Source organism: Cydia strobilella, chromosome 22 (genome assembly GCF_947568885.1).
Source record: "Cydia strobilella chromosome 22, ilCydStro3.1, whole genome shotgun sequence".
Taxonomy (NCBI): domain Eukaryota; kingdom Metazoa; phylum Arthropoda; class Insecta; order Lepidoptera; family Tortricidae; genus Cydia; species Cydia strobilella.
The window spans coordinates 9,273,362-9,291,363 of NC_086062.1; the positions used below are offsets into that span (position 1 = coordinate 9,273,362).

An 18,002-nucleotide genomic window follows, 5' to 3' on the forward strand; every position below is an offset into this window, starting at 1 on the left:
GACTAAAAATTACTAACGAAACTGAACCAAATTAAAGAGTTAATTTAACTACAAGACAAATAAAGTAATAAGTAGATAATTATTTATGGATATAGACATTAGAGCTAGATAATTAATCATGTTCCTGTAGGTAATAGGTACACTGAATATGGAGTATTAAAGTCAATTTGCCTTTTAAGCAACTCGGGTTTCAGTTTATTTTTAAACGATGTTTGGGACATGTTAAGTCGAAGAGGTGGGTGTAGGTACAGTACCAGCCAATAATAACCTTTGAGTGTTTTTGTATGAGCTTGTATAGAGTAAACAATATAGGTTAGTTTGTAGACTGCATGTTTTACTAGTCATTTTATACAAATATATGATGAATACTGCAATGAAATACTGTGAATTACAATAGTAGACTCAGCATATTACTACAAAATCTCTACTAAAAAAATGAAGTTGACAATACATTTAAAAAAAAAACGAATGAAAAAACATTTAACGTGAGACCAATTTTTATCATCGCTCGTACAAAGGAATACTACTAGACTACCTAAAGCAGTGAGGTGGATATCACTCACAAGTATAAAGAAAGTTATACCGTAAAAACATGGAGGTGATATATTATTAGCCGGTACATATAAAGTATAATTTCCTTCCCACCGATCGCACAATCCCGGGCCGATCCCAGGCGGTTTCAGGGTTGACAAAACTTTGTTATTAGAACCTTTTGTCGCAGGTGAGACTATTATGCTTTTGCCAACCCTAGCGAATTAAATAAGCCATACAGAATTTTGGTACAAAAGCTTTGTTTAATATCAATTTTCAGAAACGAAAATGGCTCAAGTGGCCTAAATTATAAATTGAGGATGAATTTGGAAAAGTAAAAATAAATGAATAAAATATATTTTTCGGGACATCCTGTATATCTATTTTATAGGAAATTTTATACAGATTATTTACGTATAAGACAATTTTTTTGCTATGGGCCACCGTTTACGAGTTATTTACGGAAAAATATAATAAAGGGGTCCGTCCTCTTTCAAATAGCGTGATTTTCAAAAGTGTCACTTATTTTATCACGTGGATAATACCATATTCACCCGCTGATATTTAAAAGTGACAAAATGTTTTTATGCAACACATTATTTTTGCTCGCAAGTGTAAAGTGCATGCAGAAACAACTGCACCTTTTGCATATTTCAGCGATGGAAATAATGTGTTGTTATATTTTCTTGTCTCATATCCTTCAGACTAAACATGCATATAAAACGTTTGGTATATTTCACAGGTGACGCTTGACGTACTAAAGCATTTTGTTTCACTTTACTTAAACAGTTTAGCAACAAAGTAGATAAATGGCAAAATATGACAAAAACCAATTTTCCTTTATTTCTCCGTAATCGCACGTAAAAAACACACATCCACACACACACTTAAACCTGCATTATTTATAGCCATATTAAGTTAATATTTTTTTCAGAATAAAACAAATGTAGTTAATATAATACGTTGTTACAAATGCAATTTATTTTCAATTCCATAATTTCTATGTTTTTTTTTTAAAACGACACAAAATCAATCACGTGAAAAAATGCGTGTCGGCAATATTTTCATCACTATAAATCCGAACAGCTGATAGTCCCACGGCAACATGTTTTCTTTAACCTTACACTTAATAATCTATTACGGCCAAACAATACCCTCTATCCACTCTATATACCTCCACACCCTAGTGTACACCCCCGGAGCCATTCTCCTCCCACAATCCCTTCCAAAGCTGGTAACCCCCACCACAGTATGGAGGGGAAAAGTTTTCTCACAATCCACTCTGTCCGACATATACTGAAGAGGTCCACCAGAATCCCCTTGACATGTATCCTTCCCTCCATGTAAATAATCTCCAGCACATAATTGATTGTCAGTAATCCCGTCAGCTATAATCTTTCTTTTTATCATGAACTTCATAGATTTATTACAAATTGAATTTTCCACTATATCTACATCTACTTTCATCAACGTTTGACTGCCCTTCGCTGACCCCGATGACGTTGTACCAAAACCAATTGCCGTTAGTTTTAATTCTGGTATTTCTTCGCTTGTCGGTAAACATGCGATTCTTAAATGCCTGTTTAAAACAAAAGGTTGATTAGCTTTCATTAAAGCTATATCATGGTATTTAGAAGGAGGTTTAAAGTCAGGATGGACGATGATCTTCGCTACTTCTCTCTCTTGCTCTAATTCTGTAGCTTCATCAAACTCAAAAGTAGCTGTGCCTATTCGGAGAACTGACGCTGGTCCGCTTGTGGGGTCTTCAGCACAATGGGCAGCCGTCAGCACCCAGTCGACACTGATCATGGATCCCCCACACCTCCACGCTGGTTCATCATGTTCCTTGCCAGGTTTTCGAAACCCTACTAATACCATATGGGGGTAAAGCAACAAATCTATCGGCACTCTTACTCTGGACGTTGGATAGTACACATTGTGGCATTCCAGCATCGTTTTCCCATAGTCTTTGCAAGCTTCTTGCGCTTTTTCACCAACTGCGTCCACTTCTGTCCATATTACGATGGTAATAAGAGTTATTTTCGCATTAAATATGTGTAATATCTCCATCGCGACGTGTGTAGCGTATGAAGGCTGCGTTATCACTGATTTTTAAAGTGAATGCTTTTAATTTTAAAGTAATCTAAGCGTTTCCAATCAATACCATAAAATTACGCATTCGATGCGGATGTTTTGATCGGATAAAATTTATTTCTTCTTGTGTACGAGTATAATTGAAATATTGGTTATTTGTTAACATCGATCTGGTTTACATTATTTTATCAATTTACAATAAATCACTACACCTTATAAAACAAAGTCCTCGTCACGTCTGTCTGTTTGCTCGCGATAAACTCACAAAACTACTAAACGGATTTTCATGCGGTTTTCACCTATCAATAGAATGATTCTTGAGGAAGGGAATTATACACCTAAAGTGTATAATTTGTTAAGGTTTTACCCGTGCGAAGCCGGGGCGGTTCGCTAGTATACATTAAAACACTTTAATGGATATGGTTTACGAAACATTGAAGGTTTTGAAACCTTTAAACACCTGTAAGCATAGGACCGATAGGCCCGGCCACGACATCGCGCGGCGGCGGCAGCGGCGAGCGGCGGCCATCCGACCTTTCGTTCCCGCCTATGGCCGCCGCTCGCCGCTGCCGCCGTCGCGCGATGTCGTGGCCGGGCCGTAAGAATTATATGGAGATAGCTTTGGCCTACAAATATTACAATGAAAATATTAACCATACAGAATAAATCGGCCCGCAATGTAAAGCGACACAAGTTAACGCCATTTATGTCAACGCTTGTTAACTGTTACTGTATAAACCTCGTATCTCTCTCGTCTCGTAATGTTTTCGGTACATTGGTTGGTAAATTTTTAAAAATTAATTAGGTACGTGGTCATAATTAAGTGTAATAAAAAAAATGAATCATGATTACATAGGTAAATTCTGTCTGGTTTGTTTTATTGGCCGTTTTTTATTTACACACTGTATATATTTTTTGAATATATTGAGTTTTAATTGATTTGTGCCCGTCATAAAATTAATTAAATATTCTAATTAGTGTTTTGTAGATTAGAAACGGTGTTTTTAATATTAATTGTTATTGTCACGCTAGCTTTTAGCTAAATTTATTTAGCTAAATAAATATTGCATTTCAGTGGATTTCTGCATTGTTTTTAGAAGATTGTAACATCAGAACATCACACCACAAATTAAAATATTTTCATAGAAAATAATTTAATTTGTTCTTAGAGTATTGTAACATCAGATTTATATCATATACCTAACATAGCTTTAACTTTCTAAGACAGGAAGGAAGTCTGTCCGTCTGTCCGTCTGTCTGTCACCAGGCTGTATCTCATGAACCGTGTTAGCTAGACAGTTTAAATTTTCACAGATGATGTATTTCTGTTGCCGCTATAACAACAAATACTAAAAAGTACGGAACCCTCGGTGGGCGAGTCCGACTCGCACTTGGCCTGTTTTTTTACGTTCGTCTCGTCACTAGCCCTAATTAATTGAAGCCGAAACAGCCTCCAATTTAAATATAGGTCAAATTTTATATTTTACCATTAAAATGTGGAATAAGCTGCGGTGTTAATTAATTATTGATTTCAACATGATTGACCCAATCACATTGACCCGGCTGCGGTGCAGGGCGAATTTCATTTCCTGTCTTTTGTCTCTTTTTTAAGGGTTTCGTACCCAAAGGGTAAAAACGGGACCCTATTACTAAGACTCCGCTGTCCGTCTGTCTGTCAGCAGGCTGTATATCATGAACCGGTAGCTTGACAGTAAAAATGTTCACAGATGATGTATATCTGTTGCCGCTATAACAAGAAATACTAAAAAGCACGGAACCCTCGGTGGGCGAGTCCGACTCGCACTTGTCCGGTTTTCTATTGTACTTATTTTGGCCACGAATTACCAACATTCTACCCGTAAGTTATTCGATAGATAGGTAATCTAAATAACATTATAAATATAATCTTGTAATGTAGTGTAAGTAATGAATCTTACTGCCAAGAAAAGAGTTTAAATTAAACGTACGTTCAGTTCCCAGACATTTTTATTGTAATACTAGACAACGCTCGCTAAGGCTTCAGGTGTTTGCACGAGTTTCAGCCAATTCCTTCTGCAGCCGTCAGCGGTGAGTTGAGCGCTACCTGGACATACTTATTATTTAGGGTTTCCATGTCTTCATGCATTTTTAGGATAATAGCATGGTTCGATGGTCCGGCTTATTGACGTGACAGTATCTGTCTCTATTGATCGCGCGTGTTAAAAAGGGACGGTTGCACTGTTCTTCGTCTATCACATGCCCGCTGGCCTGTCTGCTTGATTTTATTCCCATACCCATTAATATAAAAAAGAAGGTTCTTTTGGGGTCGTTTCTTGTATGGTTGGGCTTTAGAGTTTGAGTGACAGACAGTAGATGAGACATTAGGGTCAAGGAGGCAACAGTGGCTCGGTAGAAGAAGGTCGGGTACAGTGGCTCACTCAACCTAATTTCAACACGAGAGACGTCATATTTGGGCGACTGAGCCACTGTTTCCACCTTGACCCTACGCCTAGAACCGACGTCTACTTACCGTTAGAGTCCGTCTCAGATAACTCTGCAATTTGAAGTCACAAGTGGAAATGCCACTAAACACCATATTTTTATAGGAATTTCACTTTGACAGTGACAGTCTATGCACAGTTAGCTTGGGTTGACTGTAACGAACTTTTCGACTCCATTTGTATTCAGCGATCAAGTAAATAAAGATTAAGATAAATTGCATGAAAAATGTCCCATTGTTTTGGCTATAATTGTCACCCTACTTGTACCCGCGAGTGCAGCGTTCAAATAAAGAGCAACGGCGGCGGCGGCGCAATCAGCGGCGAGCAAACTTTTAATCTTTGCTGCGGCGGCGAATCGTGGTTACCCTACTCTTAATAACTTGAGGTATGATGCCGAATGCGCTTTTAACTGTTTAGTTTAGTATTTAGGTTTCTTTTTTTTGTTGGACATTTTAAAGTGTTATGTCAAAAAATTTAAATAAATTCGAGTTTTTAAGGATATATCTTTATTACTCCTTAGCCCGTCGCTTAGGATGTTAATTATATTATTATAACACTAATACTAATTGTTGATTAATTTTATATGGAAATATTCTACATTAACAAAATGTATTGTAAGAAATTACCAATTGTATGAAGAGAAAAAAAACGAATATAACACTGCTAATATTGTACTGTCAATATGTACAATCAAAAATAAACGAGATTAAACATTACTATTATGGGTCCCATTACTGAGTCGTTTGTAAAAATTATTAAAATGTGACTTTTTCAACCAAAAGGTACCACATTGTCGCTTGTCTATAAGGTTGAATTCGAATTGAAGCTATATGGAAATAGCGCCTTATTAACAACCGACAATAAGTACCCTTTTGGTTGAAAATGGCACAAATATTTGTTTATCACTACACGATCTCCACTAACCTCCTCTCTCAACTCTTTAAAATCCTGCACCAAATTGTTTCTGTATAGCCCAATGAGAATGGTAGGGCTGCCTCAAGGCGTTAAGTACGCCATTTGCACTACTTTTTTGTAAATTTGTGCAATAAAGTTTAAGTAAATAAATAAACTCCACTGCATCCCAATAAACTCCCATACTAGTAGTTCATTTCCTGAACTCCACCGGTTTACCCATTCAATCGATCAAAATACCTCCGTCCACTGCCCGACTGCCTTTTTTGCACTGTTTCCCTCTTTTTGTCCCTTTATAGGGGGGCACTAGTCCCCAAGCCACCCGTATGTGCCCACGTGTGCCTTGATTGCACTGGAACAGACACGGTACAGATATTTCACTGGTTTAAATACCTAGGTTTTAAAATGACTGACGAAAAGAAGATTGGTTATGCAATTGGGAATGCAATAACCGGCCAAACTTGACTTCATAACCGATTTCGGTTACGGTTATGCCCGAAAAATAACCGAATTCGGTAATAATCGGTTACAGTTATTTTTGACAAAACAATATCAAGTAATTTAAAAAAAATAAGAAAATAAAGGTACAGTATTAGGGAATGTAAGTATTTATGTCTTAGTTTTTTAACAAAACACAAAATACAGTAAAAGTGAAAATATGACCTTGGACGTGATACAATATTCAATCAAAATATTTCATAATTATTGGAAGTAAATTTGGTATATTCTCGTTCTTGAAGTACACAAATGACAAAAATTATAGCTACAGGCGTCACAGCCAAAAAAGGCAGGATTTTGTAGTCATTAGAAGATCAATTCGTAGAATTTAAGTCATAAATAAAAACCGAAAATAACCGTAACCGGTTATTCGAGTTTCCAATAATCGGTTATGACATTTATCTCTCTATCTATAACTAACGCCTGCCCGCGACTTTGTCTGCGTTATCAGTTTTGTAGTGTGTAGTGTAACTATAGATGTTTAATTACGTGTTTTTTTAGTTGTATGGCATTTTATATGTACACTACGTATAACAGATACAGAGAAATCATAAATCCTACTCCAGAAAATTAATTTAGTCGAGAGCTTCATAGCTATAGTTGGTCAACCAAATCTTGTCAGTAAATAAGAACAAAAAAACTACACTCATCTCATACTTCTGGGCGCCAGCACCAATGCAAGACAAAGACAGTATTACTCTCTCCGTACGCCCGAAATGAGACAGTCCCTTGACAAACTATATATGTTAGTCTTCAGGGGGCCTCCAGGGTTTTATAATGCAACATTTATGGTTGACTGGTAGAGAATGCCTTTTGGCATTAAGTCCGCCATTTGTACATTTTTCTTTGCTTGTGCAATAAAGTTTAAATAAATAAAATAAATAAATAAATATATAATATACTAAAGCCACATTACGGGCATACATCGGGCCCAAGATAGAGCGATTTGGAAAGCACTTGTGAAGAGTGTCCAACTGTCCATAGTCTTCATGTCGTCACGTCCATCTCTTAATCATGATGAATACGACAAAGAAGATAATATGTGACGTTTTCAACCAAAAGGTACCACATTGTCGCTTGTCGATAAGGTTGATTTCGAATTGAAGCTATATGGAAATAGCGCCTTATTGACAACCGACAATAAGCACCCTTTTGGTTGAAAATGGCACATATAATCCATTATGGAAATCTAAAATCTTATTTAGATCAATTTATATTAATACGCTGTCTGAATCCCAAGTTATTTTTTCTTGTGAAGAAGGATGAACTCTTCCGCAATTCTCCTGGACTTAACCTATTTTCCCTAATTGAAATAAAACAAAAGCCAAAAGGAAATCCCCGAACCAACAGTTCTTCATCCAACACTCTTTCTTCGCCATTGTTCGAAGCAAACACGAGCGGATTGCCAAAGCGTTCCCAAAACAATGTCCACGTGAGTTGGAACGTCGAACGCTTGATAATACGCAAAGGGAAGTCTTGGGCCGCTTTTCACTGTGTTACCCATTGGCCTAGGCTAGCCTAACAGTAGGTTTTTTTTTTTTTTATTATTATAAACTGATCGGCGATTGGCCCTAGTCACACCTGATGGAAAGTGAAGACAGGGCCTAAGATGGAGCTCACCGGTTCAGTAACAGCCTATTCCTGTTTCCCTGCCTACTCTTGTTTTAAAGAGACCGAGGTCATATTGATCAGGGAATACAGATGGCGGGAGCGCATTCCATTAGGTAATTAGGTTTTGGCATTAAGTCCGCCATTTGTAAATTTTTCTTTGCTTGTACAATAAAGTTTAAATAAATAAATAGATAAATAAATATATACTAAGTTAACGCCGAAAACCATTATTTAATTGGTTAAAAATGCATAAACATTTTTTATTCATTTATTTTAAGTTTTCATGAGGAAAAGTTAAACGATAAAAGTTTCTTAGACACTACTTTAAAAAATGCCCTTTAAAAACTTCCACCCTCCTTTTTACACCCTAACGGGATGATTTCGGGGATACTTACTATTCTATATTCTTCCTCACAATTCAAACTGTCTCCGTACTATAAATTTCATCTAGCGGTTTAAGCATAAGAGGTATAAGACAGACAGACACACTTTCGCATTTATAATATTACTTATTAGTATGGATGTCTAAACTGAAGAATAAAGATCTTCATTTTTTTATAAGGGTAGACTATTTGTAGTTTACTTAAAATAATTATATCAGGACGTCATAGCCAACGATCTAGATATCGCCCAAAATCGCCCGGAATGGAGAAAACGGACAAGGAGAGCCGACCCCAGATGATGGGAAATGGCGCAGGCAGATGATGATGATGATGATGTCATGGCCAAAGATCAAATAACCAATTCCCATAAACCGAGTATTGGTATCCAATTAACCAATTGTAATACCGTGTTTACGCATTGTATTATGACACATTATACCATACTCGGTTTCAGATATATTTACTAACGTCACGACCTATCATATCATATCTGTTTCGTGTTTTTATTAATGTCTATAGATCCCGAGGTAATAAACCAAAAAAATATTTATTGTTACGTGATAAATGTGACATTTATAATTTCGGATCGCAAAAGATAACGTTACGGATGAATTTTTTACAAGTAATTTTAAGCTAGAAAATGTGTTAATTTGTCACAGCGTAATATATATTAGGAAAATTTTAAACGTAAATTGAGATTGGTTATAAATTGATCTACCTATATTTCTACTTATTAAATATGTGTTAAGAATTGTAGGTACTGAACGTGATTTTTTTTCATATTCATATTCATATATTTATTGATAAAGCTGAACTCACAATGAAAATAATGTCCCATGAAAACAGCGAAATTAGACTTTAACATCGTGTGTGTGGATCGATTACACCCTGTCGAAAAATTCGTCGATAGTGTATTAGCAGGCCATCTCTAGTAATATTTTTTTAATTGTATTAGTTAATGTGACATCACTAGAGACATCTCTGATTTCAGCAGGTAATGTATTGAATAGTCTGATTTGATTGCCCATTTGATCCATCAAACTACAACACAGACGAAACTGCAGGTGCAGACTATCGATATTTCAGCAAAGCCCAGATTGGGTCCCAGAACGTCTCAATTTCTATTAGTTTCTGTCATTTCCATTAGCTAATCGGAGAGATTAATCCTAGATGCCGATTCCATTTTGTCAATCTGTTTCGGCATCTCACGTGTACGACCTTCAAGAAAAGAGCATACTTCCATCTTAGGCCGGCAATGCACTTAAACCCCCTCTGGTGTTGCAGGTGTCCTTACCATCAGTGTGCCCGTTTAAAATAAAATTCCATATATCATTTAAAAATAAAATTTAGCCTACCCCTCTCAACCCCCTAAAATCAGAAATAAGCGGTTTTGACTTATTCACAGTGTTAGTGGTATTTGCTATAACTACTCCAAATTTTAGGTACCTACTGATGTAGGATGTGTGATGTGTGTGTTTGATAACGGTCTTTGAGAAAAACGAATTTAACAGATTTGCAAGACAGTAGTGATTCCATTAGAGCTCCGTGAACAAAGTTTTGTACGGAGCTCTAAAAACAAATGCTATCACAGCGTTATAATTATAAGACGACTGTGATAGCATTTCGCGCACGCCAGTTCGCGAGCAATCAGTCGTCTCATTAGGTATCTCGCTCGCACTTATTGGCGCGCGTAAGACACCTCATGACACGACTCAAAATCCTATCAAAATTATATGAAAACCTTAGCCAGATTATTAAAGCAGAAACTGCCTCCTTAACTAATTTTAATGTAAATCGATTCATGATAGTTATGTAACCTTTCGATATTGGCTTAGATATTTGATCGGTTTATTTTGGGTACTATTTTGGGTGAAAATAACGAAAATGGGCGTGTCAAATATATAATTTGAGTCAATCATATATGAAATCACTGACACTAATGTGGTTATCATTTTTGCAATTACCTATTGAGAAAACCTTAGGTAATCATAATCAATTACGTTGTTTTTTCTCAATTTTGTCATAATTTCGTTATACGAGTACTTGGAGGATATAACTAACGGAGACGCCTTGTCTGTAATTTGCTGTACAAAAAAGTCTGTCAATTTTTGCGGGGGAGGGGAACGTCAAATGTATACGTAACGTCAAAATAGCCATGTCAGATAAACGTCAGGCCGTACATTGTGTATGACCATTGGCCGACTATTTTCGACAGAGGGGAACGCCAAGGCTGTATTAACGGCTGTTCATGGCTACTCCGTTTGGTTATATCCTCTAAGTACGAGTATGTCCTTCCCCGTGCTTCAAAACTACATATCTACATACCAAATTTCATGTAAATCAGCTCAGGAGTTTAAGCGTGAAGAGGTAACAGACAGTTACTTTAGCATTTATAATATTAGTTGACCTTATAAATTACACCCTTGTATGTATACTGGGCCTTATAAATTAAAATTACCTGGAAATTAAACCACACCATTATAACTCTAAATAACGCAGCGTCTTACGTAAGCGAACAACTCGCGAACGCGAGACGAAGCAGCGCGGCGGGCCCACGGCGTTCGCGTTCGCAACGAGATCGCCCACGTATAGGTATCTATAGTTCTATAGGTATCAAAGGATTGATTCACCCCGCGCCGCATCGCTTGGCTTCGCGTTCGCGTGCTATTCGCCTACGTAGTACGCTGCGTAACGGTTTGATTCCGGTTGACCGACTCTCCGAATCTTGAACAGAACCGCCTTGTCTTTGTGTATGGACATTGCGGGTTTCTAATTCCTTTAAGCAAACGGAATTGGCAAACTATTGTTAGTAACTATTCAAAGACCAACCACAAAACGTCCTGCGCTTAAGGGCCCCCAAGGCAAGCTCGGTTCTCCACAAAGCATTGCTCATGATATCCTTTATTTATTAATTATTTGTGAAACAATGTCGTCATGCAAGTATTCAAGTAGTTTATTTGCTTTCATGTTGTTGTACATAGGTTCTTATATATAAGATAAAAGTGTGATAAGGGAAAAGTGTGGACTGAGCGAAGATGTAGTGACAAAAATTGAGAAAGGTATTTTGAGATGGTTTGGACACGTGGAAAGAATGAGTGAAAGGAGGCTAACAAAGAGAGTGTATAAGGGAGAGGTAGAAACGGGAGTTGGAAGGGGCAGACCTCGGCGGACTTTCTCTGATCAGATCGGGGAAATCCTGAAGAAAGGCCAGGTCAAGAGCACCCTAAACCGGCGAGCGTGTATGAGGAATGTTATGAAAGTGAAGGAAGCGAAAGAGGTATGTCAGGATCGTAGCAAGTGGAAATCCGTGGTCTCTGCCTACCCCTCCGGGAAATAGGCGTGATTATATGTATGTATGTATGTATGTAAGATAAAAGTATCAAACATTTGCATTTGCATTTATTTTACCTAGCCAAAGATTTTGTGTTGAACAAAGATTGTTCGGAACAGATCGCTTTTTAACGATTCAAAGAAAAAATTCAAAAATTCAAAAAATTCAAAATTCTTTATTTCATAAAAATTTACATTTTTGTGATACAGGGGATGGAGCCGCCCGATAAGCAAACAATGCTTGTGTTGGGAGGCACCGCTCTTCCCTAGGTTTATAAGTATTACATTTTTTTTTTTTTTATACGATAGCACTGCTTGTTGTCGTAGACAACGAGTCATGTTGTTTTTTCTGTGCTGTTTTTATTTTATTGAGGCGTAAGATGGTGAGCTCATTTGGAACGAAGAAACAATTTTAAACGGAAGCTTCAAAAGTTTTACTATACTTATACGGAACATTTCTCCTAATTTATCAAGTCAAAGCTTAGGTTTTAATTGGATTTCCGCTTTCCTAATTCCCTAAGTGTTCTGCAGCTAGGTACCCGCAACCCGCAATTCCCGCAAATCATCATAACGCATTTTCTCTTATAAATTATGCACTGGTTTAGCTCCGGTCCGTTCCGTATTTCGAATGTACGTTTAACATGATAAAATCATAAGGAAAATGAATTGGATTTTTCTGCTTTCTCCCTTTATTTCTAAATAGCCATAGCAAAGCCAGTGAAGAACTAGTTTGAATTTGGAATATGTTGCATGAGAGTACGGTAAACAAGCAAGTTTTTAAATTACTATTACGGTACGTGTTGGCACCCTTCAGCCAAAACTCCTGGTAAGGATCGGTATACGTTCAGTCGGACGGTCGGAAAGCTCACCACAAAAGATTTAAAATTCGCACTGTGTTGAGTTTCTAACTTCGCGACCCTCAGGACGATATCGCACTCTACTCGTACATACTTTACGATGTCATCCAGAGGTGTGGCACCGGGCACAATGCCTCGGTTCGCCGGGGTCTCTCCCAGAAGTCGTCGGCAACATCAAGGGTCTGCTAGGCTTCTTGGAAGAGTTGGGTTGGCGAGAGTAGTGCCGGCAACCCATCACGCAAAATAGGCGCAATAATATGACGTCGAGTTGCGGAAACCAAGCCCGCGAAAACCTGTAACCTATACATGTCATCGACCTTCATAACGTAATATAGACGGGACACTTACAGCATCGACGGTGTTGCAAGACAGCAAATGATTGGGTCCAGTCGGTGCGGTACCGCAGGGCTTACCGCGAACACCAAAGTTCGCATATTGCGGGCATCTTTCTCTATTACTCCAATGAAGGCGTAATGTAGAGTGACAAAGAAAGATGCCCGCAATTTGCGATCTTCGGTGTTGGCAGTAGGCCCTTTGACTCTGACGAGCTGACTCCCTTCTCTTCTCCTTGAAGCCATCTTCATCGCGACTCCCTTAGTCGAGCAGATTAGCTGCCCATGAAAAGAAATGGTAAATGCTGTCTTGCACCACCTACTTGCGACTCAGGCGAAGAACCCATGTTATCATTTAGCGTTGCGCGTGCTGTAGCGGTGCCACACCGCTACGTGGGTTCTTCACCTTATCGTGCTAACAGCGCTGGTCGAAAACCTTGTCTTGAAGACGCAGTTATTCTCACATTAGATTGGTATTAAATTAACCTAGCATTATCATTTCTGAAAGCCTCATACTTGCATGTTAATATTGCAAGACGTTTCTATGATCCCCCGTTCTTACTTATTCATTATAACCATTCTTACTCTGCACGTGCGAGATTCTTATTATATTAACAAATGTTTGCCTTGATTTTTCTTGGGTAAATACGAAGTCGGAACAAAACTTCTTAAATACTACGGTGACTGCTTACCATCAAGCGGGCCGTATGCTTGTTTGCCACCGACGTAGTATAAAAAAATGTCGAGCCGGAGAACATTTGCTGAACAGTATTCATTTTAAACGGACGACCTGAACCTGATACTTTATAGTACATATATTTATATGTAGGAATTATTAAAGGGGTCCCTTTGTTTGACATAATTATTGAAAGTCATAATGTAATAATTGTCATATTATACTTACTTACTTCGCTGGCTCAGCGACCCGAAGTGGATCTTGGCCTCCGATACTAGATTTCGCCATTCGTTCCTATCCTGCGCGATCCGACGCCATTCAGCCGCCTGGATGTCACATAGGTCCTTCTGGACCTCATCGATCCATATTATCATTAGTCATAATTCTGAAAACGTTAACTTTCAGGATTTTCCTCAAGTTATGCTATAGATAGGTTAGGTTAGGTTTGTTATGTGGCAATCCTGAAAAGTTACGCGTTTCTGAGTAAAACCAAATTATGACTAAGGAAAATGTGGTCAAACAATACATTATGACTTAAAACTATATGGGAAACAATAGAGACCCATTATTAAAATATAATGTTTTTACAGGTCGGATCGGGGCCAGACAACTTTCTAATGTTTGTTTTGTTTGTTTAATGAATTAAACTTTTGGTAATTTATACTTTTTTGTAATTTATACGGCTTTAGTACGGCCGTATGTTTGGCTGGTAGACGATACCAGGAGGCATTAGTCCACTTTTATAATCTGTGCCTTTTTAATAAGTTACAATGGTCTTTGAGCTAAGTGAGCAAACTAAATATAAATAAAGTTTCCTCATGAAAGGACATTTTATTGACAAAAACTAACATTGGACCACTCAGCAGAGGTCAAACTTTCTCCGTTCCCCTTGTTAAACCACTCGTTTAAAAACTCCAAAAAGCCGAGTAAATTACTTTTTAATCTGGCCACTGTTCTGCTGACACTCACGACATTAGGCTAGAGAATGTACAGATGTATAAAGATTTGTAGATATGCTACGTCACATTTATTTTAACCTCTAGCGGCTCACTATAAAAGAAAAATTGGCAGTCAAATTTGATCTAATAGTATTCGAAACTAGAATTGAACAAAACGAGTCAAGTCGACGGACAAGCTACTTCGCGACCGTCCACTCCCTGTTGCAATACGGTGCTGAAATGTGGGCACTCGCCGCAGAATAGCAGCGCGAGTTCCGATTATAAAAAAGAGACGTAAGATGTGTGGCCTGGGCCACAGGAAACCTCAGTTAAACCTAATTTCAAAGAACTAGGAATATTATTAACTGCCGTCGATAGTAATCTATCAGATAGCAATTTATACTTAAAACGCTCATACTCGGCGCGCTCTTTGCGGCACCCAAATAGGCTTCTCCCTGTATAGCGATGACTGGCGAAGTCCGAAAAGGTCACTCACGTGATGGGTCCGAGTCTACAATAAATTACCTGAAGACGTCACATCCTTGCAATATTTTTTATATCCTTGATTTAAGACTAAACTAAAAGCATGGCTCTTGAGCACACATTTTATAGTTTTAATTAATTTTTAAATGTTAAGATATATTATTGTAATAATCACACATTCTAGAGAGCACAGTGATTTCACCTCTCGGTCTCTGTAATTAGCGTTCACTTTAGCTTGCATCTAGTGCACATGGCGATGGCGGTATACAACTGGAGATTATGGTTTTTAAGTTTGTATCAATAAATCCCTCGAACTAATCAACAGGTGTTCCTTACTTACTTATTAGAACCTGACACGATGTCCACATGGCGACCCTGCCAGGTTGTCTTTCTCCACAATGGTATTATTATTTTTTAGATTGTATTTGCATGAATTTTTATGTGTTTGACGCAGATAAATAAATGAAATGAAATGAAATGAAAATTCTTTCAGAGTGGCGTAACTCTCGCAGTGTTGCGTAATCTGTGGTAATAGTCTGAGACAGTTGGCTACATGCCTAGGAGGTTTAAGCCCGTTAGATAAAGTCCTAGTTTTCGACCTAATGCATTTGTAGGTTTAGTAAATGATGTTAAGTACATACATTAAAATAGATCACTCGTGTCCTACTAGAGCTTTTCTAGTAGAAGCTGAGCTTTGGGACCAAACGTACTTTATATTACATTTCTACTTAACAGACCTATTTAATACAAAATATCTGGGAAACATATAAAAACTCAAAAATGCGCGTTTTCCCAGACATAAAACCTAGATAAATCGATTTTTCGCCCCCGAAAACCCCCATATAGCAAATTTCGTTAAAATCGTTAGAGCCGTACCATATACAAGAATTTCGTTTAGAGGTATAAGATTAGTTTCATGCAGTTAAGCCGTCAACCAGTCATTACTGACTGAGTCACTACTTACCAATACCAATCGCCTCACTTAAACAGAAATACACTCTCGAATATATTCTCGAGACAACTTCGCCATTTCGAAGTGCGGACACTAAATTCAACGGAGGTTTGATCAATTGTATTAATAATGGTGTAAAAAATTACAAATTCATTTGAATCCTACGAATTCGTGTCTACGTCCGAACAAAGACTATCATCCTGGCTTCAATATTCAAAGGACAGCTCGAAGTAAACGTATTTTCCATACCTGACAAACAACCGCGATTTCGGAGTTGGTACCACAGTAAACGTTGCTCAGTAATCTCAGTATGACCTACTCGCAAGATAACACCATAGAATAACTTATACTAGAGCGGTACTGTCATAGTAAATTTTGTAACCCCAGTAAATTCACTGCCATCTGTCGACACACTTTAAAACTAAAAATGAAGATTTGTAAAAATACGATAAAATATATTTAAATATGGACAAATGTTTTTTTTTACTTGCATTAATAATTTTTATGATTTTGACCCATGTTCTTTCACTGATATGCGTTAAAATTGTTAAATAACAAACGAAACCGTCAACGCCATCTATACGACAGTAGGCCAAAGCTAGTAGCGCCCTCTGATCGAGAATCAAATTTTCTTGATTCTCGAGGCACGTTTTTTCCTTAGACTGTATCCATCTATTACGGAGTTATATCTATCTTTGATAACACTGACCTACAATGTACAAGTTTTATTGAATTCAAAAATAATATGTCATTGTCAAAGATGCCTAGTGTTACTAAGATGGCATATAGTCGAGAAATTGGGACGGGTACCGCCGTGGCGAGGTGTCCTAGGTGTTTAAGGAGTTTGCCGCGATAACAAGACGCCGGTTCGAATCCGGCCTTCACCACTGGAGGGCTTCGTCACTTTTTCTGTAATATAAAGATAAAGATAAAAGATATTTATTTGTGACGATCACAACACAAGTACAATACAATACAAGCACAATATATGACATCTATTACAGTTTATAATATGTCATTGCGTAAATTATTTTGCATTTGTAACAGTAGGTATATTCCAAGATATTTTTAGTCACCCACCGTATCTCCTGAATACAGCTTTTTGTAATCTCCAGTGCTTGCGGCCGCTTAGAAGCTCAAAAGTGCTCACGTTCTTTTATTTGTAGTCTGCCTCTTTCGCACTCATGAAATATTCAGTAATGGCTTGCCTTTTGCACACTTCAATTATCTAAGCGTCAATGTAGATCTGTGCAATATATGTCTAAAGGATAAAAATCACCCTGTATAAAAGCAACATTTCCAAACAAACCTCATCGCTGACAATCACCGGGGAATAGACAAGCCATGAATATTTGAAGTGATACACTCAATCTTCGTAGATATTGGATCTCAACAAACAAATTAAATTATTTATCCCGACACTTTCGTTTTATTGTTTGGAAACTGCGGGGTTTTTCCGCGAATGTAATCAATTTGCGTTTTAAGGATGGGAAAAGTTTCCGCAATATGCTCAGTGTTTCTGTTTACGATTGCAGTTTATTTAATGGGTTCCTCGTGTTATACCGTAATGTCAATGGCAATCAGGTATACCTATAGAAGCTTGATGGGAAGCGGTTTCCGTAGCCTGTAGACGCCTACAACTTCGGGCAGGATTATGGAACTCTCCGCGCGAGCTCAAATTTATGCCTACAAATCTCGTCCCGCCGGCGGTACAAAAGCCAGCTAGTTGGTTGCCACACGCGCTCACGCACGCACGTCGCCGCGCGCTATGCCAATGAAATGTCTTCGCCACGAACAAATAACACAGCTTGTAGTGTGGATGGATGCAAAAACAACAAAACAAAAAATATAATTTTTTCCTCTTTCGACAGATGAGGAAAAGTAAGTAGACATTCTCAATATAATATGTAGGTAATTACACCTAC

The 18,002-nt window shown here is 37.8% G+C and overlaps 1 protein-coding gene across 1 annotated transcript; it reads right to left on the reverse strand.

Moving 5' to 3' along the window:
* Positions 1 to 1,580: 1,580 nt before the first annotated feature.
* LOC134751482 (serine protease snake-like) lies at positions 1,581 to 2,688 on the reverse strand. The gene has a single exon (XM_063686898.1). It carries the CDS (start codon positions 2,599 to 2,601, stop codon positions 1,669 to 1,671), a length of 933 nt encoding a protein of 310 aa, XP_063542968.1. The 5' UTR covers positions 2,602 to 2,688; the 3' UTR covers positions 1,581 to 1,668.
* Between the last annotated feature and the right edge of the window lie 15,314 nt (positions 2,689 to 18,002).

Coding starts and splice junctions, on each gene's coding strand:
- LOC134751482 (XM_063686898.1), bottom strand. CDS start 2,601: ATGGAGATATTACACATATTTAATGCGAAAATAACTCTTATTACCATC.